General features: G+C 50.7%; 1 protein-coding gene across 2 annotated transcripts; it reads right to left on the bottom strand.

Annotated features, from left to right (window-relative positions):
• Positions 1-891: 891 nt before the first annotated feature.
• BAG3 (BAG cochaperone 3) lies at positions 892-24,966 on the bottom strand. 2 transcript variants are annotated; one of them, XM_042960578.1, is made up of 4 exons: positions 24,427-24,966; positions 7,995-8,324; positions 6,247-6,651; positions 892-2,259 (listed from the first exon to the last, which is right to left on the bottom strand). In XM_042960578.1, exons 1-4 carry the CDS (start codon positions 24,610-24,612, stop codon positions 1,444-1,446), a joined length of 1,737 nt encoding a protein of 578 aa, XP_042816512.1. In that variant the 5' UTR covers positions 24,613-24,966; the 3' UTR covers positions 892-1,443. The 2 variants fall into 2 exon arrangements, with proteins under 2 accessions (XP_042816512.1, XP_042816511.1); XM_042960577.1 differs by having other exon boundaries at positions 892-2,262; positions 24,427-24,965.
• Positions 24,967-25,688: the final 722 nt, after the last annotated feature.

Below are 25,688 nucleotides of genomic sequence, written 5' to 3'. Positions count from 1 at the left end.
CAGCAGTTTGTACTCCCCAAACTAGTTCACCCAGGAATGATGCTGGCAGGTTCCCATCAGAATGACTTCAACCTTTCTCAGCGAGCTAAGAGTGGCAACGACACCGGCATGTATTTTTGTGCAGTATCGTCAGGCACCAATATTAAACTCAATACGGTCGTGAGGAATTCGGCACGGGGGCTCTAAGTCAGCATGCGACGGGAGTTCCAAGGTCTCAGGACTATCCTTCTCTTCCATTTTTGGTTTATGTGCAAGCAATTAAAACACCAAAATCTAGCCCATTCAGGGCCTGTGGTCCTTCCCAAGCTTTCAAAACACACGGGCATACAAATAGGGATCTTCTATCCAGCGGCTTGAGTAAATCTGATCTTAACCCCAATGGCTTCTAGGAACCCAATCTGGGAAGATAAACCCAGGCTGGTTAGATGACTCAGAGAAGTGTCAGATAAAGATGACCCCAAGGCTCTCACAGAACACATTCCCCACCCCCCAGTGACCTGGACTCCACAGAACACTTTGGTCAGCCTCCGGCAGCACCAGGGACTGATTTTCTCCTGCGCTTTGGAACCAGCCCAGCCCTTCCCTGAGGCCTGAGGGTGGCCCGGGTGAGCAGAGATGCTGCCCGAGTGATCCCTGGGCTGGGCCAATCCTGAGAGGTGTGGCCGGTCCAGTCCCATCACCTGGGTGCACAGCCCGGAGTCTTCCCAGGAAACAGCTGCCATCTGAGGACGCAAAAGTGATGGACCCTCATTCTCACGACGTGGGCCAGGATCCACGTTGTGGATCCCAGAGCCGGCTAGTAAATGTGTCTGTCGCTGACTGTCACTGAAGCCAGGGAGACACAATCTTGATGCTGACACTCCTCAACACTTCAGAAATCACCAAAAAACATTGTGAGTTTGATTATTACTTTATTTTACTTTTCTTAAATGTTGCATTAAAGTCATCCAGCATACAGATATTCCTGGGCTCTTTGCACATTTTATTCTATCTGAGGTTAGGTATTTTAGCTAGGAGATGAAGATCATCCCAACAAAAGAGCAACAATTCCGAAAAATGGGTTTCGTGTTTGTGTGATGGGAAATCAACAGCCCGTCCACCAGCCAAACGCCTCCCTCGGTCCAGAGCTGCGCAAAGACGGAGTACAAGCGTGGCTCACACGTGGTGCCCGCGCACAGATGGGGCCCCGCCACCAAGCAATGGGGTGAAAGTTCTGAAACGAGCAACTGCTGCATTTGTACAGAGTAAGAATACAGAAGAGCATCATTTTCCTTTTAGCCCTTTAATTAGTGTGTGTGGCCTCCACCCAAGTTACTGCGTACCAAGCGCCTATGAAAAGTAAAAACAAACGGATTCAAAGTCCCTGAAATGCATGCAACTTAAAATTCCCTAAAGCACACCGCCAGCTCCCAGTCCCCGGGTCTGATCTGTGTCCAGTGGAGACTACGGTGCCGCTGCGTCACCAGCTGTGTCTGTCGTGCTGCCGGGGTTTGCCGTCGCTGCTTCTTTGGCTTCCGGCGGCTGCTGGGTTTCAGTTTTGGGATCTTCTCCGTTTCCGGCACTTTTCTTACTCTTGTCTGTGGCCATGGCACCCATCTCCATGATTTCCTGCAGTGGCCGATCGGATTCAAGGGAGCTAGGCTGGAGTTCATAAACCTGGACCTGACCTGGGACATCTATCGCTTTCTGTTCAAGTTTTTCCAGGATGGTCTGAACCTTCCTGACACCATCTCTCCTGGCCTGACGGACATCAGCTCGCCCTTCAGGGTCTACTGAATCCAGGGCCAGTAGCTCTTTGGTCAAATACTCTTCGATCATTAGGTACTTTTTGTCCGTCTTCTTGCCTTCAAAGTTGTCCACGGCCTGCTCCAGCCCTTGCACGTTCTGCAGGATGGCTTCCACTTTCAGCACGCCTGGATGTTTCGCGGGCGCCTCAGCTTCTCCCGACTTGGGAGGTGCAGCCTCTGCAGGGGCGGGGCTGGGGGCTGCCCTCTCTTCTGCAGCCACATTCTTGGGGGACGAGGGGACAGCAGAAGGGGCGGGGCTGGGAGGATGGGGAACCGGAGCAGCGGGAACCTTTACTTCCACCCTCTCAGAGGCGGGTGGGGGCTTCTGGGAAACAGGTTGGGAATCTGCCTCCTTGCGGATCACCTGAATCGGGACGTGTCCAGGAAGGAGATCTGGTCCAACTGGGCCTGGCTTGCTTTCGGGTTTGTTTTCAGGTTGGGGAACAGGTGAAGATTCTCGATGAGTCATGGGCTGCTGAGAGGAGGCAAGGACACAGAGATATTTTTAATAACTGGCTGAGAGTCACAGGCAGTTGTTTGTAGTGAGTACAGACCATAAAGAAAACTGGGGAATGGCTTTAACGTATAAAAGAGATTTTCAAAGTCGACCAAATACCGTCACAAAATAAAAATATATTGACCCTGTGATGTGACCAAACCATTTGTTTCCACTCATCACCCATCACCTTCGACTGTGTGGGTCTGTCACCATTCACTGAATTTTTCTGTAGATGGTATTCTTAGGGCAACGAAAAGAAAACCAATGTAGTATTCAAAATGAAAATATCAAAAAACTCGCTGACTGCTGAGCTAGTTTAGCCCAAAGCAAAGTCCTGGGTGACTCAGAATCTCGGTGGCACAGCCATGGAGGAATAATTGCCACATGTGCCCTTCCTTACACTGTGTGGACAGTTCTGTTCAGGGTGTGACAGTCTCATCTCCCGTTTCAGAAGAGTTGTAATCTTTTTTTTTTTAATGTATATTTATTATTTTGAAAGAGAGACAGAGCATGAGCAGGGGAGAAGCAGAGAGAGAGGAAGACATAGAATCTGAAGCAGGTTCCAGGCTCTGGGCTGTCAGCACAGAGCCCAACGCGGGGCTTGAACTCACGGACCGCGAGATCATGACCTGAGCCGAAGTCGGACACTCAACCGACTGAGCCACCCAGGCTTCCCTAATCTTTTTTTTTTTTTTTTAAAGCTATGACAGCCTAGCAGTTTCTGCCCAGACTGATCTATTTTTTGAGAATAAGCAAGGTGCCTAAAATAGTTAACTCTGAGGATTTTGCCGCGCACATTTATGCCCAGAGCCAACACCCAGCTGCGCATCTCTGCACGGGCTCCTGGCCGCCCATACTTTTTAATGTGACCACAAGTGGTATTTTTGAAAAAGGGCTATGCTTAAAGCAAGTATCTTAGCTTTCCTAGCATCTAGGTGAATACCTCACCCCGCTTCTTTATTATGCGTGTGTCGCTGACACATAGTGTTACACTGTTTCTGGCGGACCGCACAGTGATTGACACTTCCACACATTACAGGTGCTCACCACAGTAAGCGCACTCCCCAGCTGTCACCACATGTTGCCACAATATTCCCTACGCTGTACTTTTCATCTCTGTAGCTTATCTTATAACTGGAAGTTTATACCTCTTAATGGCCTTCACCTATTTTGCCCATCCCCCCATCCACCTCCCCTCTGACAACCATCAGATTGTGCTCTGCATTTAAGAGCCCGTTTGGCTTTTTGCTTGTGCTTTTATTTTGTTTTTTAGATTCCACACAGTAGTGAAATCGTATGATATTTCCCTTTCTCCATTTGACTTATTTCACTTAGCATAATACCCTCTAAGTTCATCCATGTTGTTACAAATGGCAAGATTCCATTCCTTTTCACGGCTGAGTAATAGTCCAGTGTGTGTGTGTGTGTGTGTGTGTGTGTGTGTGTGTGTGTGTGTGTGTGTGTGTATGCATGCCACATTTTCTTCATAATGGATACTTGGGCTGCTTCCATATCTTGGCCATTGTAAATAATGTTTCAATACACATAGAGTTGTATACTGTTTTGAATTAGTCTTTTTGCCAAAACCCTTTAAAAATCTCACGTACCCGAGGGGTGTCTGGGTGGCTCAGTCGGTTAAGTGTCCGACTCTTGATCTCAGCTCAGGTCATGATCTCACGGTTCGTGGGTTTGAACCCCATGTCGGACTCTGCACTGACAGTGCAGAGCCTGCTTGAGATTCTCCCTCTCCCCCTCTCTCTCTCTCTGCCCCATCCCCCACTGGCTCTCTCTCAAAATAAATAAACTTAAAAAAAAAAAAAAAACTGACACCTAATTCCATGAACTGGGAAATAAGAGATACTAATACTAAAATACTAAATTCCACTATAATGTTCAGTTAGGTCAAATCTTTGCACATGTTCAAAAAGAAATCTGAACAAGCACTAAAAAGGAGGGCACCATAAACAAGGTTATGGGAAGCAGAAACAGGATTAAATATTATTTCACCGACTATGGGAAATATATGGGAAAGACATGAGGGGAAGCTTTTCTAGCACTGCAGATGGGCACTTCTTTCCTGGGATTCCTGAGCCCAAGGAAGGATCTGGTGGCTACTTAGCCATCTGAACGCCAGCAACATCCTTTTCCATCAGATTCTTTTGCTAATGCACATGACCTCAAATCTGGCCCCTATCATTCAGGAACCAGCCACACACCCCTCTTTGGGCTTAAAAGGGCTGGGTATGAAAAATGACTCTTATTATTTTTTTAAATTTATTTGAGAGAACGAGAGAGCAGGGGAGGGGTAAAGAGAAGAAGAAACAGAATCCCAAGCAGGCTCCACACTGTCAGCGCAGAGCCCGACACGGGGCTCAAATTCACAAACTGTGAGATCATGACCTGAGCTGAGATCAAGAGTCAGACGCTTACCTGACCGAGCCACCCAGGCGCCCTGAGAAAAATGACTTTAGAAACTCCTAAGAGGGACTGCTCTATGGCTTGTCCTCTTTGAAAATGTCAAGGTCATGAAAGCAAAGGAAGGCCGAAGAACTGTTCCATATTGAAGCAGACTGAAGAGAAATGATACCTAAATGCAGCGCTCGTGATCCTAGATTAGATCCTGGAGCAGGAGAAACTGCTCTCAAGGAGATTTGAAAGTGGACTGTGTATCAGGTAACAACGTAAGGAGGTTAAGTGTCCCGATTCTGGTAACTGTACTGTGGTTATGAATGAAAAGGTCTTTCTTAGGGCAATATTTGCTGAATTATTCATGGGTAAAGGGGCATGATATCTACAATTAAATCTCTAACAAAGAAACCACGTGGACGATACATACAGAGAGAAGAAATGGCAAAGCAAATACAGCAAGATGTTAACAGTGAATATGGATGAAGGGTAGACTGGGTTTCTTTGTATGATTCTTGTTAACTCCTCTGTAAGGCTGAAATTCTTTCCTATACAAAGAAGCTAAAAAAAGAACCACACGACGGTGCTGTCACCATTTATAGTAAGACACCCCGCATTTGTCTACAAGGGGCTTTCCCTTTAAAAACTGTGGCAGGAAACGAACTCGGCTGCTCAAGGTGGGGTCCCGGGGCTGCTCAAGGCTCTGCTAAGCTCCAAGCTTACTGACACCAGCGACCCCCTCCTCCAGGACGTGCCCACGAGTTGCCCCTGAAGAATGAGCAGGTCTGTGCCCGCAACTTCACCAGACTGGAACGTTTCCCAGCCAGCCAGCCGGCTCATCATCAGTCAGGCAACTCGGTCCTTTGCCATCAGGGAGAGGGGTGGAAGACGTGTCCTTGTCATCAAACTCCGAGCTGAGCTAAACAGGTAAGATGAGCACTTCCGAAATGCACAGAGTGCTCACAGGCCGAGCTGTAAGGGACTGTTGATGAGGTGCCATGAGAAAGAGGAGTAGGCTTCATGGAAGAGGCAACACTGGCTTGTCCCCTGCAGGATGGGGAAAACCTGGATCGCAATGGCATCACAGGGGGCTGGTTCAGCCTGAGCAAAGGCACAGAGGCGACAAGAATGGAAAGAGGGGAGAAGGGGTACCCGTGAGGAGGAGACAAGCCGTCTGGAGCACTGAAGACGAGGCTGCGGCTAGGATGCGGAAGGGTTATGAAGCGCCTTCACAAAGTGTGGTGGGCACTGAAACACTGAGACAGCGTATGTGGGTGACACTCTACTTGCTGTCCAGCCATTTCACGGTGGCTGAAGTTCTGCCCCAAAGGCAGCCGCACTGAAAAACGAGCAAAAGCTACAGACAGTACTGAGAGTTCCCAGCACTTGTCCTGCACTTCTGCTGGTGATCAGCCATTTCCAGGATCTCCCTTTCCCCCAGTAACACGTGTGTGAACTGGTCACGACCAGTGGAGGAACCAGGGCCCCTGCAAAGAGCTCCTCAGCCCCGGGAGAGGGGCTGCCATAGTCAGTCTGCTGACACCAACTCCATACCTGAGGCCTGTCGACCACGGTGTGTACACGGTGAGGCGAAGGGGAGTGCACCGGTGTGCCGCTTCTGGCCGGGGAGCCCTCCCGGCTGGATGCACCCCGGACGGGAGACCGAAACGGGGACGCTGCCGGCATGGGCCGCGGCTCCCAGTCATCCCCCGGGGCCCTGTGGTACATGGGCTGGTAGGTCTGGTATTCACCCTGCTGAGCTGGGTAGTGGGTCTTCTGGGCTTGGTGGAAGGAAGGCTGGGCTGCCGGCCGGGTGACATTCTGCTCGTGTATCACGGGGATGGGGATGTAGCCCCGGGGGAGCTGGTGGCTGCCCAGGCCGCTCCTGCTGGAGGAGGAAGGCAGGCTGGCCGAGGAGGACGAGGACGAGCAGTCCGAAGCAGCTGGAGACTGAGATCGCTACGAGACACAAAGGGTAGAGGCATGGCTCCATGAGTGACCCTCTACCCAGGTGCTCTAACCTCGTCTCCATCACGTGCCTCCTCAGGGTAACACGTTTAACAGGACCTTCCACCTGTAAACCTTCCATCGCCAAACTGTGGTGCTAGGACTCAGTGCTCTAGAGTCTGGAGTGTTCCAATTCTTACCAGCTCCATCGCCTTCTGAGCCCCGTCTACAGTATGGAGCAGATGCCCCTTCCCTCCCCGAGGTGACTAGAAGATTCCGTAAGACCGTCTGTGGATATGCTTCGGCACCTGGGCTGCACGCGGTGGTGCTCAGCCTGCTGGTTCTGACTGCTGCCGCACCTGTGGTCACTGCAGGTCACGTCTTTCCTTAACCCTTTCTCTGCTCATCTACAGAGAACGAGCTAAGCACCAGAAGCAGCACATCCCACGTGGCCAGCCCCTGGACCACCTAGAAAGTCAGGTGCGTATTTCCTCAGCTGGCTCCAAAGGGTCCTGTCAGCTCAAGTTTGGTAAGATTTCTCTGATGCGTCACTTTTGATTTTGACAACAAAAATATTACATACATAGGTACTACTCTGAAAAGGGAAAAGAGTAGGGCTGAGGGAGGCAATGCCAACTCTGGGCACAGACACGGAGCGGAGGATTTGTGCTCAAAAACAGTGCCAGTGGATACAGCCGGATAATCTGCAGACAGGAAACCCAGACCGGCTTACTTACTGCTCAGGAATCTTACTGGGGTCCACCGGCCCTCAAATCCCTGGCTAAGAACTAGATTAAGAACCCTTTCGAGTTTAGTGCACTGAAGCACTGGCCTCAGGCTTAAAAATAAAACCCTATCATCAAGCAGCTGACTTCCGGACTCTTTATTTTCGGTTTCCTTTGAAACCATGGGACACGGTGAGGGCAGGCATGGCACCTCGTTTTCCCATCAACAGAGCTCCAAGCAGTTAATACTCACCCCTAAGTAGGGAACTGAGTGAAAGAACACATTGCTATCCCTGTGGTGCTGATGCAGACAGCCCAGCAGGAGTAAGAAGCACCGGACTAGGAGCCAGAAGGCCAGGCTTCCGGTCCCAGAAACGCCACACTTGTACCTTTATGCATTTGGACCAAGCTGTTTACCCTTGTGAAGCCCAATTCCTTAACCCCAAAGATAAGCCGTGACCCCTGCCCACTTGAAACAACACAGCTGTGAAATGCGGGGGGGACACCGTGTGGCCGTAGTGCTGTCTTTGCTGGGTGACCTCTGCCGCTGCAGGCCAGGCCCAGATGCCCTGCACTTTAGCCCCAGGGTCTGGGGCCTGCCCCCAGAACACAACAGCCCGCTCTCCTTACCTCAGGTCTGTGGGAGCCTGGGGGCTGGGCCGCCGCAGCTGCTGCCACCGCCTGTCCACACTGTTTATCTGGCTGGGTGGCTTCCACCACACCCCGCAGAGGTGACTGGGACCTCTGAGGAGCCTCTGTGGCCGCCTCGGTTCGGAATCGCTGTGTGCCGGGCTGGGAACAGACAAAGGAAGGGCGCGGCTGCCGGCTGTCCACACCCTCGTGGTGGACAGGAATGGCAATGTAGCCTGGTCGGAGCTGGGGGTACACAGCGTGGCCTTCCCTCGCGGGCAGCAGCTTGGAGCCCTCCTGGGAAGGGCCGTTGGCAGAAGACGGTGTTTCCTAAAACACAAAAAAGGAGGAACAGAGTGGTTAGGAACTGGGAAGAAAGCACCCCGAAGTGGCAAAAGCGTGGTGCTAAGGGTCCCCATCTCCCAGGGTGATTCTGGGCCCCCCAGCAGCAGCCAAGACGGCTGAACACAGACAGCTCGCAGCACCCCGTTTCTATCACACAACCCGTCCCCTACACGGCTGCTTATGGCCAGCAGTTTAAGAATTAGGGGCCTCAAGAGAAAGCAGTTGGGCCAAGGTATCCGTTGAGCACCAAGAGGTCCCAATTTCCCAAACTGGTCAGACAGGTTCCTTTTATGGGTGACAAGCGGCAGCAGTTACGTAGGAGAACCACTGACTGTCCCCCAAATCAGAGACCCAGATCAGAAGGTGCGAGGATGACTCAAGTCCAACTCACTACACCACAGCCGGCTTCTCCGCTTCCTCAAAGGTCCTAGCGTTTCCTAACACGGACTTGTGCTGGACCCAAACACAGGACACAGTCTGAACACCTCTGCAGAGAAGCGGCTGTGGGACGAGCCTGCCTACTCGGGGACGTTTTCAGAACAAGCTGCAAGAAAGGGAGATGATGAGGAGTGCGGGGGCAGCACAGGGGGAGAACGAAAGCCGACGATTAATTATGCTGGTCTGAGGAGGCCAACAAAGCCGGCTCTGCTCCGGCGAGGAGTGGCCGGGGTCCCTCTCATGTTCTCTCATGAAGCTGTCCCTTCAGCGGCCTGGCTATTTTGGGACCCTTTGAGAAGGCCAAGTTCCAGATGTACCACAGAGGAAGATCTGGTTTCAGACAACAAGGCCGGTCAGTCACTCACGGGGCAATGTCCTTTCTCACCAAACACAGGCTGGGCAACCAGAGTCAGGGACCCCCAGGATTTCCAGTCTGGACCATCTCCTGGAACACGAGAAGGGCCTTTACAGAGAAGGCAGCTACAGAACTGCACCCCTGACGCACATCTGGGTAGGTTGACTATTAAGGAGGAGAGCTCCCCTTCCTTAAGAAGGCCGAGCTGCAGAGGCAAAGACAGAGGGTCCAGGAGTTTGCAGGGTAGAATTCTCACTGCTGCAAAACCAGTCACAAGGAAGGAAAGCTGAGGGCTGATTTGCATTCTGAGTGATAGACCACTGTGATTTTTGCCTTGTGTTTGTGTTCCTGCACAAGAGTCAGTGGTGGTGGACCCTGACACTTCACTCTTTCAGGCCCATCAACTGCTTCCTTCCTGCTGAGCCCCTGCCCCGGGGAGGGCCTCCTGCACACAAGAAGAGACAAGGGTGTCGCTGTGTCCTTGGGGACGCCAGCAGACAGGCGCTCTCAGATTAGAATACCCACGTGCTCAGGGTGGCGACATTACTTCAGCCTGTTTAGCTCTCGGGTCACCCAAGAGCAGGGAGTGGGTCCAGGCCTCACATTCAAAACCCGATCCCTGCCTGAGACAAGGCACCAAGAGACGCCGTGGAAACCCAGTGCCACTCAGTGCGGACTCATAACGCGCCATCTAAGCATCTTATCCCCTCGCTGGGACACCCCTCCTTCCAGCCTGAAGCCGGGGCCTGGACAAGTCCTGGGCATTTTCTGTGCTGGCTGCCTGGGGGCCTCACTGTTCCCTCCCAGCCATGCACACAAGCCTCAGCTGCCTGCACAATCCTCGAGCAGGGCAGTTAGGAAGCCCTCATCCACCGACCATCTCCCAGTGACCATCTCCCAGTGACCATCTTGCTACTCGGGCGCTGGGTACTATGGGGGTCACCAAACTGGCAAAGCTCCATTCCTGCCGACTAGGGGCTTTCGAGACAGTCTACGGCACAAACAAACAGGAAGCAAAACTACAGAGAAAGCCTGGGAGGCTCTGGGAAGGGGGTGGGGGAAACGATGGGCTTCTCTAGCTAGGATGGGGCTGTCTTCGCTAGGATGCCAGTTCGGTCTGACCTCTGTTAGTAACAGTTCTGTGATCTGGGGGAATTCTCTTAGCCTGTGAGCTTTGACGCCCGTACCTAGAAAACGGGGCTAGCGACACCCATCTATCTGGCAGGACTGCTGTGAGGTTTTGGGAGGGCACATCCAAGGGGGATGCCCAGAAGGCAGCAACACATGCAAGTTCACTCCCCAAACAGGCACACGGTCATGCTGCACAGACCCCAAAGCGTGAAAGGAATCAAAACTGAAGAGCAAAGTTAACTGATAGAAGATTCAGAGTAGTGACTGCCCCGTAGGAAACGGGAGTAACTGGGAGGGTCTTGAACCTTTCCATGAGGACGGAAATGTTCTTTTTCTGCATGCTGGTAAACAGGTATATGCCTATGTACAGATCTATCGAAATACACACTTCCCTGAACCTCCCCCTGCCCTACTGCCCATCCCCTGTCACACTCCACCCGCACTATCCGGCTTCAACAGGTGAGGGCCGCCAACCCCACTGCCCCCACAGAGCCGGCTGTTAGCTGTGCCTCCAACTCAGCCCCTTCCAGGGCCTGGAAACCTAAGATAGGCCTGGCCGAGGCTTGGCGCCTCCTGGGGGAAGCCCCTGGATCCAGACGGCACCGCAGCCGCCTGCCAAGAGCTGTGCATTTTATGCATCTCGCTGAATATCTTCTGTACAACTAAAAGAGAAAAGGGAAGACAAAGGAAGGAGGGAGGGGAGGAAGAGTATTTCTGCCTGCCCAGAGGAGGTGACAGCAGAGACTACCTCCTGGAGCCAATATTCCTTCCACCTGGGTCTGGGAAGAAGTGCCATGTTTGGTGGGTAAAGGAAAGCTGTGGTCACTGTAGGCAGGATGCGGCGTTCGAGCAGCAGAGGGGAAGGGGACAGCGCATGAAGGTGAGTGCTGAGCCGAAGAAGGTAAGGCTGGAGGCCCAGAGGCCTGACCATCCCGAGAGCTGCTGACGAGAGATGCCTCGGCGAGACGGGAGGAGCCAGAAGGAAAAACCAGGACGCCTCAGGAGATGAGGGAAGAGTCAGGGACGAGAGCAAGGAAGTGTGGGCAAAGCAGAGCTGAGGGCATGGAAATGAAGGGTGACCCAGAAGGGCGAGCAGGAGAATGCGGGGAAAGGCTGGCAAGACAGTAGGAGCGAGGGGAAAGGGGCCGCTACCAAGACTCCCGTTCTGAGCCCGGGGCTGCCTGGCGGGTGTCGGTGCCTGCTGGCTCGAGCAGGAAGGCCGCGACAGGAAGGGTGGCCTGGGGACCCCGAGGTTCTGCACTCTGGGTTCCGTCTGAGTTGGCCCATCTATGCCATTCGGTAACAAACCACATGTCTCTTCATGAGCCTCGCATCTAAAAGACTGCTCCCCCATGGCACCCGGGTGGCTCAGCCGGTTAAGGCTCCAACTCTTGATTCCGGCTCAGGTTATGATCCGTGATCTCACGGTTCGTGGGATCAAGCCCCACATCGGGCTCTCTGCTGTCAGTGTAGAGCCTACTTTGGGTCCTCTCTTCCTCTCTCTCTGCCCCTCCTCTGCTCATTCTCCCTCTCAAAAATTAATAAACATTTTAAAAATAAATAAATAAAGGAATGCTCCCCTTCCACTCTGATTGGGGTTTTGTTTAGGAAAACACTAGGTTTAGGTAAGCAGAAAAACCATACCAGCTTTACAGGATAGAAAACTAAACGCTTCTACATGAATGCATAATTTAAACCAAAAATGAGGCTCCTGCCTAGAGTAAGGTCCACACCAGGAATACTGAGCCCAACCCATCTTCTCACATGTCTACTCTATCATCAGAGTCGTCAGTAGCAGATGCTTCAGTTTTTACTAACTAAAAAAGCACCACATAAAAGAATTAAATCGCCCTTCCTGTACTTCGATGGTGCTTTTCATCGAGTGTAATAAAAAAAGATAAAACTTAAAAAATTTTTCAAGTTTACTTATTTTGAGAGAGAAAGAAAGCATGAGGCAGAGAGACAGAGGAAGAGAGAGAATCCCAAGCAAGCTCTGCACTGTCAGCGCGGACCCCGATGCAGGGTTTGAACCCACAAACCGTGAGATCATGACCTGAGCCGAAGTTGGATGCTTAACCTGATGAGCCACTCAGGCGCCTCAAAATATGAAAATTTAAAATGACAAAAGTAAAAGAAACAAATGTGTAACAGTTATGATCCTCCTAGAATATTAGAACATGCCTCCTTAGTCTCCTAAGAAGTCTTTTCACAGCTCAAGCACGTCCAGAAAAAGCCTATTGGTTATGCCAGCATCCTCGACATAGCACTTGCTACTTGCCCCCCTTCTGACCTCAGTGGGGACCAGGGATCGCCCCTGCCTTGGGGTTAGTCTTCTGGGGAGGGAGGGGCGAGCTGTGATCACGTGACCAGGCAGGCCACTACAGGTCCTGCCCTCAAAGGTCCTGTGTGTGTAGCTTCTTAAGGAGTAAGGACCAGTGTAGCTCTGCTCACCATCTATATCTTGGGCAAAGACATCAGGAATCCCTATATACAAGATCCAATTAGGAACCGCACTGCATTCATTGATAAAATGAATTGGTTAATTTTTCTCCGTTGCTTTGCACTGCAGGAAAATCTTGAGGCATATCTCAGGGCACTAAACAACTCCAGGAGATGGCCAGGATAAAAAGCAGGAAAAATTACCCCAGATGAGCCAAAATTTGCCCTATTAAGTACAAGGTATTATTATCAGAGAAGCCTGGGATCAGATTCTGAGCTTGGGTGAGCCCTTGGACTTCCGCAAGTCTTGCTTGCTTAAGAGCACGTCTAAACTTTGCTGGTTTTTAATAACAATGTACACTAAGGGGGCAGCTAAGAGATGTGGAAAGAGACTGCACTTGGTTCTAATCCTGGATCTGCCCCTAAATATGTTCGTTATGCAAGCAGCCCACATCCCCTCTCTGGACCTTAGTTTTCTCAGCTATTAAAATCGAAGGGGAGACCCAGATGCTCTGTAAAGCAGCGGTTCTCGGACTCTAGGGGGCATCAGGAGCACCCAGAAAATGCACAAAAATGCAGACCCCAAGCCCAACTCCAAGAAGTCTGATTCAGTAGGTATGTGGTGAAGCTAACCAGGACTGCATTGAGAAACACTGATCTAAGTGAAGTTCCTTTCAGCCCTGACATTCTCCATGGCTCTAATTGCAAGGTCCCCTCTACCTCTAAATGTCTACATAAAGCTCAAAAACAACGAGAAGTTGGTGTCACAGAAATCTAAAAATGACCACTCTTAACTGTGTTCACTTAAATCATAACAGGGGCACCTGGGTGGCTCAGTCGGTGAAGCATCTGACTTCAGCTCAGGTCATGATCTCACATGACCTGTGTGTTCGAGCCCTGCATCGGGCTCTGTGCTGACAGCTTAGAGCCTGGAGCCTGCTTCGGATTCTGTGTCTCCCTTTCTCTCTGTCCCTCCCCTGCTCGGACTCTCTCTCTCTCAAGAAATGAATAAACATAAATCATAACAGAAGTCACTGGGATTCAAAGTGCCCTAATGTTTCATGTCCTAAATGAAGAGGAGGCTGCTGACCCTCCAACCCCCAAGAAGGACGTCTTGTGCCTTAAAAGCAGGGCAAGAACAACATTCTTGGGTACCTACAAGGCATATGCCAACCACTGTGCTGGGGCATTGCACTTTCATGGCCTCAGCTGCTTTGGGGACAGCCGGGGAGCAGGGTTTGCCTTGACCCATCCACAGTCAGTTCCCTGTACACTGAGTGGCCTCTGATCCCTGAAAACCCCTAAACTCAACTCCACAGCACAGCCCTCTTCAAAGTGTTATCGGTACCTACAAGTTACAGCTCCCATCAGCACGTCTGAATGAAGGGGAAGAGTAACAAAGGCAACTTTTAGGGCTGCCCCACAGCACTTCCGCCTAGACAGGCCTGGAGTCTTAGTAGGACACAGAGCCATTAACTGGGTTTTTAGGCCAGAAGAGCCTTCACAATGGTCAGGGTTTGAATTTTACTAATGACACTTCAAAACTTCTAAAACAAAGAAAAAAAAAGATGGAGGAAAACAGGAATCCTGACCTCCCCATATATGCAGGACCTGGATCAAAACTGAGTAGCTTGGCTCACTTCTAGCAGCCAGGAAACGGAGAAGAAAAACCTCCTTCTAGAGCACATAGCTGAGCTTCAACATTCTTCCAAAACTTTCTGTTTGGTATTTCAGGTCATAGAAATTATCACTGCCAATTTAATATATCCCACAACCAACTCAAAATTCCTCCAGTTCCCACTGGATTGTGATAAAGGGTCTCTCCCTCCGCCTAAACCCCGTTTGGGGCACATAATGGATAGCAGGTAAATTGTGAACAGTAAGCAAAATCCACCTCCATAGAAATCCCCGTATAGCACTCCTGGTAAGACAAGAGTCTGTGCTGACCACAAATTCTAGATGCAACTCAGCCACAGGTGACTGCAGGCTTTATCTGATTGCCTGTTATCAAAGCACATATTATTTTATCCTGGGATCGCTGAGCTGGGTGTCCCTATGTGTTCCCACTGGGGAAAACTTTCTATAGGGATGAAACTTAACACCTCTTCTCTTTGTGGCTGTGTCCAAACAAGCAGGAGTGAACCGGCATGAGCCCTGGGCTCCAAGCTGCCACCCTGAACTCTAATCCCACCCTGCTGCTCACCAGCTATGTGCCCTCAGACAGGATTCCTTGCTACCAAGACTCAGTTTCTCAGGCCGTAAAAGTCCCCACATCTCCCAGGGATTTTTGCAAGATAGAAGTAAAATAAGGCACAAGAAAGTCTTTGTAAGCTAAGTGCTCCAAGCCCTACACAATCACGTTCCTTCATTCCACAAATAGTTATTGGTAGATGCAGCTTTTCCGAGAAACAGTTGGTTGGGCCCATAGTTTACAAAGCCTAAAACCTCAGTGGTCTCACCAGTTAGTAATAAACCTGCTAAGAGTTAGAAGCTCCTTTATCTGAGCGTCTTAAGAACACTAATTAGCAAGGGTGCCATTTTCTCTGCTGGGAACTGTATCTGTGTTTTCCAACCTGGAAGCAATCACAGCCCAACACTCTAGGGGCCTGAGCCCTAACCACCACCCCCCTGTGCCCCCCCCCACCCCCAAAAAGCCCTAGTCAAGTGACTCTGAGGGGGCCTGCCCTGAGGACAAATCCACACCCAACTTACACTGATTGGGGCTCCTTGCACTCCCGCCAAAGACCTAGTGAGAAAAACCAGGCTAGGCTGGGACAGGAGGACCTGGCCGGGAGCAGAATTCATCTGCTGGTATCACACCAACAGTCTCAGTGTGTCCCCCACCAGGGCGGGGGCCAGGCACCATGGGCCACAGCTGGCCAGTTTGGCGTCAGCCTCCAGCCTTCCCGTTTCCCCCACCCCCTGGAGCCCTCCTCAAGGATTCCACGTAGCAGATGTGGCCCAAGGTCACAGGGGCAGTTACCAAGCCAGGAACCCCAGTCACCGAATGCCCAGCTCCTGAAGTTCACAGCTTCAGGGAATGAAAAGCACTAACTAGTTCCTCTTCCAAAAAAAAGGGGGTAGGAACACCTGCTCTAATCAATCTGCAATCACGAATCACAGATGGAAAAGTACCTGAAATTTCCACAGCAGGAAGCAAACTGTCCGAATTAGATAAAGAGACTCCCTCGTGGTCCATTTCCATGAGTTTCTCGAGGACTTGTCTCATGCTGTGGTGGAACACGGATCGATCACTTGGCTCTACGGTCTGCTAGACACCAACTATGCAAGTGTTCGTTGGTATCAGGGTGCAGGGCTTCACTAGACCTGCATGTTGTACAAAACACAGTCCCCTACCTCAGCCTCCAATTCACCAAAGCAGCTAGGACAAGGGCCCCTTTAACCAAGGGTAGCTGGTTCAATGATTCCTTGAGGGGAATTCCTGGGGACTCTCCTCCCGGCCCTGAACAGCTGCTCAAAGCATTCCTCCAACAGTCACACTCCCCCCCAAGAGGGTGGTGGCAATTAGAAAACTGCCCTCTCTCCTTCCACCTGCAGTGCCATTTCCACCCCGTAGAGCTGGGGCCAGAACAGCTGTGCAAATGGAAATGGCCAGATCCTCTTTAACGTGGCTCAGTTTCCCCACAACACTTGACCGGGCACCTAGTTCCTGCCTGGCAACTGTCTTGGGGCCTGTGCAGAGATGCAGAGGGAGACACTCCCCTTAAGGAGTCGAGATTCAGAGTTAAGACGCCACCCCATGCAGCAGAGTGCAGGAAACACAATTCCTCCTGGCCTGTCTCGGCTGAGGAATCAGGGATGAATCAGGGGTGAAGCTGGTTGGGGCTGTGGTTTGTAGGTTTGGGTGAGGCCCCAGAAGGCCCTGCGGCCTTCATTTGACTCCCCTGACGTGTACCTGAGTTATGAGGGGCATGGGAACCCTGGGGAGGGTACTGAGGGCATCCAGACACTGGTCGAAAGAGAGTCGGCTGAGGTGGTACAAGGGGGATAAGAGGCCTTTGCTTCTGAGAAACAAGACTGGAGCCCCACCTGGGAGCCAACAGACCCATGTCTGGCCACATCTGTCTGCCATGTGGTGAGTCCTCTCCCACTTCTTAGTGGAGGCTGTGACTATTTCCGCTGGTTATACACACGTGTCCAGTCAGGCCCTGACTCCTCACTCTCCATGCACTATCCCCCTAATCGTCACAATCCTGCTGGACAGGGAATGTTGTGTTCCCAGTTTACAGAAGGGCAGACTGAGGCTCGGAGAGAGTGAGTGATCTATCTGAGATCACTAGAACCCAGGTGTGTCTGACATCAAGGCCAGAGATGTATTAACCCTTTCACTATTCCTGCCACACCGTGCACTCTGATAATAACTGTGGCTGTCTTCAAACCCTTCATCTTCCCAGGGTAAAACGCAGTAGGGGAGAAAGCATTTCGTTTTGCCCAGTCGAGCCGGGCTGGGGCTCAAGACCTGGAACATTCAGTTCAAGTGTGCTCTGGGCCAGGGAGCCAGTGCTTGGTGCTGAGTCACTGCCTGGCCGAGGCACGGCAGGCGAGAGGGAGGGCGCCCCGCTCAGTTCTGAGTCACCACGGCCGGCCCTGCGCATCCAGCACGGGGCCTCAGGAGGGAGAAAACCCAGCTCCATCTGGGCAGGAGAGCTGGTCCCACTCTGACACTCAGGGTCCGTGGGACTAATCAAAAAGTGACGCAGCTGCCTTGTCTTCTGCACACACATATTCTTCCCTAGCCTCCCGATGTTTGGATTAAAAAAAAAAAAAAGGTTTTTTTAAAATTTTCATTATTTTGAGAGAGAAAGAGAGCGAGAATGTGTGCAAGAGGGGCTGAGTAAGGAGACAGAGAATCCGAAGCAGACTGTACACTGTCAGCGCAGAGCCCGACATGGGGCTCAAACCCACCAACCATGAGATCGTGACCTGAGCCAAAGTCAGACCCTCAACTGACTGAGACACCCAGGCACCCCCGGAGTTTTTAAATTATTTTTTCACCCATTCAGTGTCCAAGAAGAATCTTTAAGATAACTGACAAAAAATCGGAGCACCTGGGCGGCTCAGTTGGTTAAGTGTGCAACTTCAGCTCAGAGATATCATGGTCTTGACATTTGTGAGTTCAAGCCCTGAGTCGGGCTCTGTGCTGATGGCTCAGAGCCTGGAGCCTGCTTCAAATTCTGTGTCTCCCTCTCTCTCTCTGCCCCTCCCCTGCTCGCACGCTGTCTCTCTCTCAAAAATAAATATTTAACAAAATAAAAAATTAAATTAAATTAAATAACCAAAAGTCTACAATTCTACCCTAAGGAACACTGAGGAAGTTATTTCAAGATAGGAAATGGTTGTTCTCCAACAGGATGCGAGGGAATTTTCAGTGGCAAGTCTCACCTTAGTCACTGGGGACACAGCTCTGTGCTAGGAGTTCTTGGGCAGCCACACTGTTTACAGGCTCTTGACGTAGGCAGTGAGCAATCTGAAATTCTGGGCTTTTCTGAATTGACAGTGAATAAGAAGCTTCACTGTGCAGTATCTGGTCTTACTGCCAGCCACAAGGAGAAAAAAAAAGAGAGAGAGAGAGAGATTCCTTTGACAGTGCTGAGGCTGCTCTCTGTGCAGCTGGGCATCAGCAGTGTCTGGCTGCTGTGAGCTCCCAGCCTCTCCAGCAGGTCTGTTCCAAGATGCTGTGTTGCTGGTAGGGACAAAAAAGAGCTTCTCCAGACTCATAAGGATGAAGTCAGGGAATCAATACTTAAGTCCTTTGTGGAGAAAAGCCCATTTAGAAATACAGTAAAAAGGAACTGGCTCCTGGGGGACATTTGGGAGCCCAGGACAACACTGCAGTACTTTGGAACGAACAGATAGAGCTTTCGGCAACTTACATTCACTCTGGGCTTAAGACTGTACTTCAGTAAGGGTGGCTTTTCTTTTACCAGCCTGTCCACTCCGGAACCCAGCCCGTGTTTTACCCTTCCCCGCACAGAATCACTTACTGAGACTGTAGATCCTGCCAGGCACTGAGAAACAGAAAGATGACAGACACAGCCTGCCCCTGGAACTCTCGGCCCACAGGGACATGACCCTAAGGCAAAGCAGAAAAGTGTCGCCTTTTGGAAGAAAGATTTGAATCAAAGTGACGTGGAGTCCAGGGCAGGGAGAGCCTGCTTCCAACTGGAGACATCTACACGTAAGAAACGCTGCCCAGAGACAGCTACGGAAAGAGACAGAACTGTCCTCCATATGGCATTGAACACTGTGACTTTCAGAGAGCAGGCACTCTGTCAATTTCGGACGGAACGAATGAATGAAGAACTTGGGCCCATCTCCTAAGTCAGATCCAGACTCAAGACACAAGTGGTTTCTAATCAACGGGGGCTGTGCCTGGTGAGCTCTGAGTATAAAGGAGTTCTGAGAAGCAGCCAGGCTCAGAGGGGGCAAGGTGAGGGTAAACCTCTGGCCACAACAGTCTTTCCGCTTTATCACAGCTGACAGGCCTCAGAAGCACCTAGTAGTTTCTATCTTAGAGACCTGTTTTGAGGATTTAAAGAAATAAGGTTTGTAATGCCCCTAACCAGTGTTTGACATGTTAATATAAACACGTGTGTGCATATACACATACTTATACAAACATGTTGGCAGACGAAAAAATATTAGATTCATTCTATCCTAAAGAAATTCTCCCTAATGAAGCTGTCACAAGCTGCCTGGCTTCTAAGGCCCCCAAAGAAATCTACACAGAAATAAGTGATGACTTAGTAACATCACATATCTCACGCAGTCACACAATGCCAAGCAAGCAGTGGGAATCAATGTCCATATTTGCAAAGGATGGGATTTAGTGCTTAGCTTCAAAAGTCAAGCCGTGAGTCTGAGATTAGAGGCACAAGAGGAGACCCAGTGAAGACTTGATGAGCCAGAAATGGGGAGCAGGGAGGGGCTCAAGAATTCCATAATCAGGTTGCTAGAGGTTTCTTCAGCGTTCATCAGCATTAATGGGTCCTCAGAGGTTCCTAATAAGCAAGGCCTTTGTCTTTTGCTCCCAGTTTTCCTACGTAAGGTGTCTTAAATATTTAAGAGCAGCATTAAGACAGCAAAAATGCAAAGGAGGAAGAGTAGGTTTGGGTTATGCATGGTTTCCTACCTTTGATGATGAGCATCAGACCGTTTATAAATGCCAATAGGAAGTAATAGATATGTAGAGTGCCTTATATAAGGCAACTGTGTGTCATTCCAGAAATGGGAACAGGAGGACAGTGCTAATCAAGTCTCACCGGTGGTATGGAGCTTTCTGACTCACAACCGGCCCCAACAGCATCAAAGAGCTAAGCCTTCCTCGGCCCTGGCTAATGTCAAATGCCGCCACAGTTCCTGTGTACCGGCTTTCCCCTCGTAAAGGGCAAAGCTATGCTGCAAAACGGGGGACGAATTATGTTCAGTTCTTGCCAAACACAGCCTGTTCTCTGGAGGGTAAAATGGAGGTCCTGGATGAGCTGGGCATTAAGGCATGTGGCCCACGTTCTTCATCCTCCCCCCCGACAAATCCCTGCTCATCAGTCGCAAAGGAATTTGCTCCTCCATCACTGCAACTTGCTGGAAATACAAAGGGGAGAAGGACCACTCATTTCCTGATTGTGCTCTGATTCTGCTAAGAGGCCCACGAGCTTCTAATCGATCTGCAAAGAGCAAAATGATCTCATCTGTAAGAAAATTCAGGAGGCTCTGCTAAACATGAAGCAGAATAAGTGGGTCTCTCCACTTCAATCGTAACTACAAACATTTCCAATTTCCTCTGAGAGGATGTTTCTACATCTCTCTTCCAGGGCCTGAATGTAATCTGTCAGATTATTCTGGTGAGCTTCTGCTGGGAGGGCCAAACAGGAAGGAAATGCTCTGGCTCACATCTTTCTGGGGTACAGGAGGGTCTCTTGGGACTGCCCTGGATCTGACTCAGGGCACTGCCATCCCCATGTTCATACTCATGCAAGTCGGCACCAGGGAATTTCACCAAGAAGCAAAATGGGGCCTCAGGCAAAGGCTATGCAAGTTAGATGTTAGACAGGCACAGCTTGAGGGATTCCAGGGCTCATACGCAGGAAAGGGTACAGTAAATCACAGCTCCCCTCCCCCTACAAAATGGGATCACCATCCACCAGGGGCTCCCAAATGCCAGTGTGGCAAAATCAAAAGGATCAGGGAAACCTTTCAGACATACAGATTTCTGGGCAATGTGGACTAAACATGGGGGGGGGGGGGGGCAGGGGACAGATAGAGGGATGAGGCCGCTGGTAATCTGTGCTCTTAAAAGGCTTCCCAGGAGACTGCCGGCCTCGGGATTCTGTGCCGGTGACCTCTAAGGTCTACAGAGCTAGAAAGCCCTGCTCACTGAGGGAGAAGGGTCTCCCCCCTTGTCCCAGGAAGGTTTGTGACAGAGCAGCACAGTACTCCAAAGCATCTGGTCTCTGTTTAATCAGGGGAGAGCAGGCAAGGGGCGGCTGTGCACCTTCAGACTCCAGAGTGAGCACCAACCTCTCTGCCAGGGAAGGGGCCTGGACCAGAATGAACTTGCCAGAAGATTAGTGGCAAGCCCGTGAGTGCAGAAAATTGACATCCAGGAAGACTGCAGGTGGGGAGGTCCGGGTGCATAGAGTGGAGTCAGGTAAAGCCCAATGTCTTAGCCTGTAGCTGCCCTGCCTCTTCGATGAAGGGCAAGACGCTTGCTCTCACTTGCCTCCTCTGTAAAACTAGGGACAGTCACTCTCACTACTTCAGAGCAATGTGGGAGGATCAACTCTAAAATGACAGAGTACAAGACTCAATGAAACAGAGTTGTAGTCACTTCCTTTCCATGAAAGCCACTCCTCTCCCAGCAAGGTTAGACCGTAAACACCCAGAAGCTGCCGTCCCCAAAAGAGGGCTTCCTCTTTATCGACTGATGGCATCTCCTCCTGAAAATAAGGATGCTTGAAAGGTCCTCTTAGCTCATCTCCCCCCAAAACGCCCTTTGTTGTACACCAGAACCCTTTTTACTACGAAGAAGCCAATTTCTAATATGAAACAGTACTGAAGATTTTCCGTTGTATTTAGTCTGGAGAAAAAGTGTCATTCGTGTAAGAGAATCTGAATTAATCACCCAGATGTTCTGTGTATTATCAAAGCACAGGTATGAGAACAATGAAGGTCAAGGAGCTAAGAAACTGAATGTCAGTTTTCTCAAGTTTTGTGCCATGCGGACAAATCTCGAGTAGTTAATTTGGTAAAGAGAACTCATTTCTTGAGTTATCATATCCAGTCATCACCATCCATCCAAGCACAGAGGTCAGCCACCCAGTACGTGGTGGCCTAGAGGACACAAAGACAATGAAGTAGTCCAGCCTGCACGCTTCAGTTTCATAAAAATTCAAGACACTTCTACCTTCTTCTGAACAGATAGCCTGCCTCTTATCAGGACTTTCTGGTGTAGTTCTCTTTGCTATTGGTACTGAGTGACCTTTGGAGACACACTTTAATTGTCTGGGTTTCTTTGTCAGTAAAACAAAGAGATTGAGCTAAGAGATCTTCATGGGCCTTTTGACTTTAAAATTCTGACTTAATTTTCAAATCCCCTTTTCCAGGGTCAGACTTCTGATTTAGTAGCCGTATTTGTTAAGAATGATAGGGGCGCCTGGGTGGCTCAGTCGGTTAAGTGTCTGACTCTTGGTTTCGGCTCAGGTCATGATCTCGTGGTTTCATGGGTTCGCTTGGGATTCTCTGTCTTCCTCTCTCTCTGAGAGTCTCAGAGACTCTGTCTCTGTCTCTCTTATTTATTTATAAATAAGTAAACTTAAGAAAAAAAAAAAAGAATTCTAGTAATTCCGGGGTGCCTAGCAGGTTCAGTCAGTAGAGCATGTGACTCTTGATCTCAAGGTTGTGTGTTTGAACCCTATGTTGGGTATAGGTTACTTAAAAATAAAATCTTTAAAAAAAAAAAGAAAGAAAGAAAGTTACTTAACCTGTTTTTTTCCCCTTTAAAAAGAGTTTATGAAACCACAGCCTAACCAACTCACCGGATGGGTACACAAAGATCTCAACTTGCTGGGTGAGTCTCATGCTAAAAACAAAGTGTTGGCATTCTGGGTTTACACTGCACTTAACAGTGGCTATGTTCAAACTTGACCTTCACTTACAACAAAGGGTATGGCAGATTCTGACAGTCCCCGTCTCTATAGGAAGGAGGCCTCAAACTGATAGTTTTACACCACACCAAAGATCGACATCCATGTAGACTGCAGTAACAGGGCTGGTTTGAAATGTGCTTTAGTTTCACCCAATAATGGGCTGAGCAGGCATACAAAAAAGTATATATGATTATACCCATCCCAGCTAATTACATACTCTTGTACTAATTTTCCAGATATAAATATACAATTCAACTCTTATAAATGGAAGTTGCTGAATGTCCCTACGTCTCACTGTTGGGCACCAGATTTTTATCAATGTTTGTCATTTAGAAATGAAAGTGGATGATACAAATATTTCTTCTAAAATAATTATAAAGCATTTTTAATTTTGTGAATTTTTAAATCTTCAAAACAACTGACCAGCTCTTTATGGCTTTTTAAAATTTTGCCCAGACAGTATATCATTACCCTTTCTTTAAGTGTATTTCTTTTTGCCAAGACTTTTATTTTGAAAAAGCACAAATTTGTGGAAAATTGGAAGAGTAACACACTTAGTTGTAATTTTTTAAGTTAACAGATTGGTCCCAATTTTCTATTTCCAAATTTTCATGCTCCTAAAGACTAAAGAGTTTATATTTCTGCATATATGTATAAGGCATGCTGCATTCACGTAAGTAGTTCTGTATTTGTTGTGTATCTACTGGAAACAAATCCTAAGTATTTTAATACCATAACAAGGAAGGGAATGTATGCCATTAAAAAAAACAAAAACAAAAACCATTCTCTTTCACGCCAGCGTGAGGCAATGTCCTAAGGCAATGGTCAACCATGGGACAGTCTCACATCTTTAGTTCAGAAATTGCCTGGCAGAAGAACGCCTTGTTTTTCAACAAATCATACTAAAATATATTATTGAAAATCGTTTCAAAGAAGAATACAATTTTAATTTCAGATATAAAAACGGGGGAGTATATTTACATCAGTTCCCTGAGTCACTCTGTGCCTGAGCCAGTTAAGATGCCCCTCGAGCAAGTTGAGGAATTTTAGGAGACAAAACACCTGCGAGACCACCCCCAAGCTGGCGAGTGGGCCCCCTCGCCGGCGTCCGCCGCAGCGCGGACCGCAGGGAAACCGGGACCTCCGCCCCAGCGGGCGGCGGCAGAGGCGGCGGCGGGGCCTGGCCCGGGCCTCCAGAGGTGACCAGGCCGGCCGCCCCTCCGGAGCCCGGGCCCGCTCCAGCCACCCGGTCCTCGGTCCCTCGGATCCGGCCCGTGGACGGCACCTGGCGCCACAGCGCGGGTCGCACTTCCCGGGAACCAAACGCGGCGGAGGGGGGAAACATTTCCTCCCCTCCGGGGCCTCCCTCTCGCCCCGACGCCGGCCAAGGGCGGGCCGGAGCGGGGGCTCGTCGGGGCACAGCAGGCCGAGCCCGGGCGCGGGCGTCCACCCGCAGGTGCGCTCCGGGACCCCGCAACCCGGCCGGGTGGTGCAGCGGTCCCCGCCGCTCGCCGTCGAGGGGGGGGCGCCGGCCGGGGCGCCGAGCGGGCCGGCTCACCTTGGGGCCCTCGGGGGGCACGCGCGGGTCGTTCCACGTCGTGGTGCGGCTGTTGTGGTCCACGAAGAAGGGCCAGCCGGTCTGTGGGTCGATCTTGATTTCCCAGCCGGGGGGCAGGGGGTCGCGGTCGCCGGCGCCGCTGCCGGACGCCATCTGCACCATGGGCGAGTGGGTGGCAGCGCTCATGTTGGGTTGGGGTCGGCCCGAAGGGGCGGCCGCCGGGGTGCCGGGTCGCGGGGGGTGCCTGGTCGTGGGGTGCCGGGCCTCCAGGCGCGGAGTCGCTCGCTGACTGCGGCCGGCTCGAGAGCGGTGCGCGCCGCCGACGTGTCCGGGAAGCCGGCGCCGGGCACCTTTATGAATTAAAGGAGGGGGTGACGTGGCCCGAGAGGGGTGGAAGTGTCTGGAAATAGCCTCCTCGCTGCCAACGGGGAAGGAGATAAAGGGAGGTAGCAACTGGCCGGCTAGAAACTTCTGGTCCCATCCAGAGAAGTTGGCGGCGAGCGGGTTGGATGCGGAGCTCCGCCCTGAGTCATCGGCTATAATCGGGGCGGGGCGGGGCGTGGGCGGGGCCTCTGCCGGCCGCCCCTCCCCCACTCCTTCCTCCTCCTCCCCTTCCTCTCCCTCCGCCGTCCCCTCCTCCTCCCCCTCCACCCTGGCCCTGCCGCCCGCGCGGGTGTCCCCGGGCAGAGACTGGCCGGCGGGGCAGGCAGCCTCAGGGGCGTCGTCGGTGTGCGCTGGGCTGGTTTCGGTTTTCAGACTCTCTCTCTCAGCCTGGAGCCGAGTGGGTGTTCCCTGGACTGGGACTCGCCTTGCTGGGTGCCTGCTGCCGCTCCTTCCTATAAAAACAAAGTCATCGTGAGCCTTTAAAGTTGTTTTAAACTAGAGTCTCGCCCACCCCCTGCTTTGCTCCCTTATATGCTGATACTCGGGGACACTGGCGTCTCTCAATTACGTTTTAATCACTTTTTTTCCAAGGGCTTAAGGAGCTCTGGAATGTAGATCTGACACCATAACAAAGCCTGGGAGAAAATAGAAGTACAAACAGAAACTCACCTGGCTTCTTTTGAAGCCTAAAGAAAGATTGCATCAACTGTGGTTTTATGCTCCCAAACCTTGCATCTCAAATGTACAAACTATCATTGCAATGAACAACGTTAAAGAAAAATCACATTGTTTTGGGCGTGGATCTTTTTTATGGTAGAGTTTGGTTCTTGCTATCTTCAATCTTCACCTTTCATTTGGGAGGTAGGGACCAAATCCAA

The sequence above is a fragment of the Panthera tigris genome, chromosome D2 (genome assembly GCF_018350195.1).
Source record: "Panthera tigris isolate Pti1 chromosome D2, P.tigris_Pti1_mat1.1, whole genome shotgun sequence".
NCBI classification, from domain to species: domain Eukaryota; kingdom Metazoa; phylum Chordata; class Mammalia; order Carnivora; family Felidae; genus Panthera; species Panthera tigris.
This window is presented reverse-complemented; position numbering and strand designations above follow the sequence as displayed.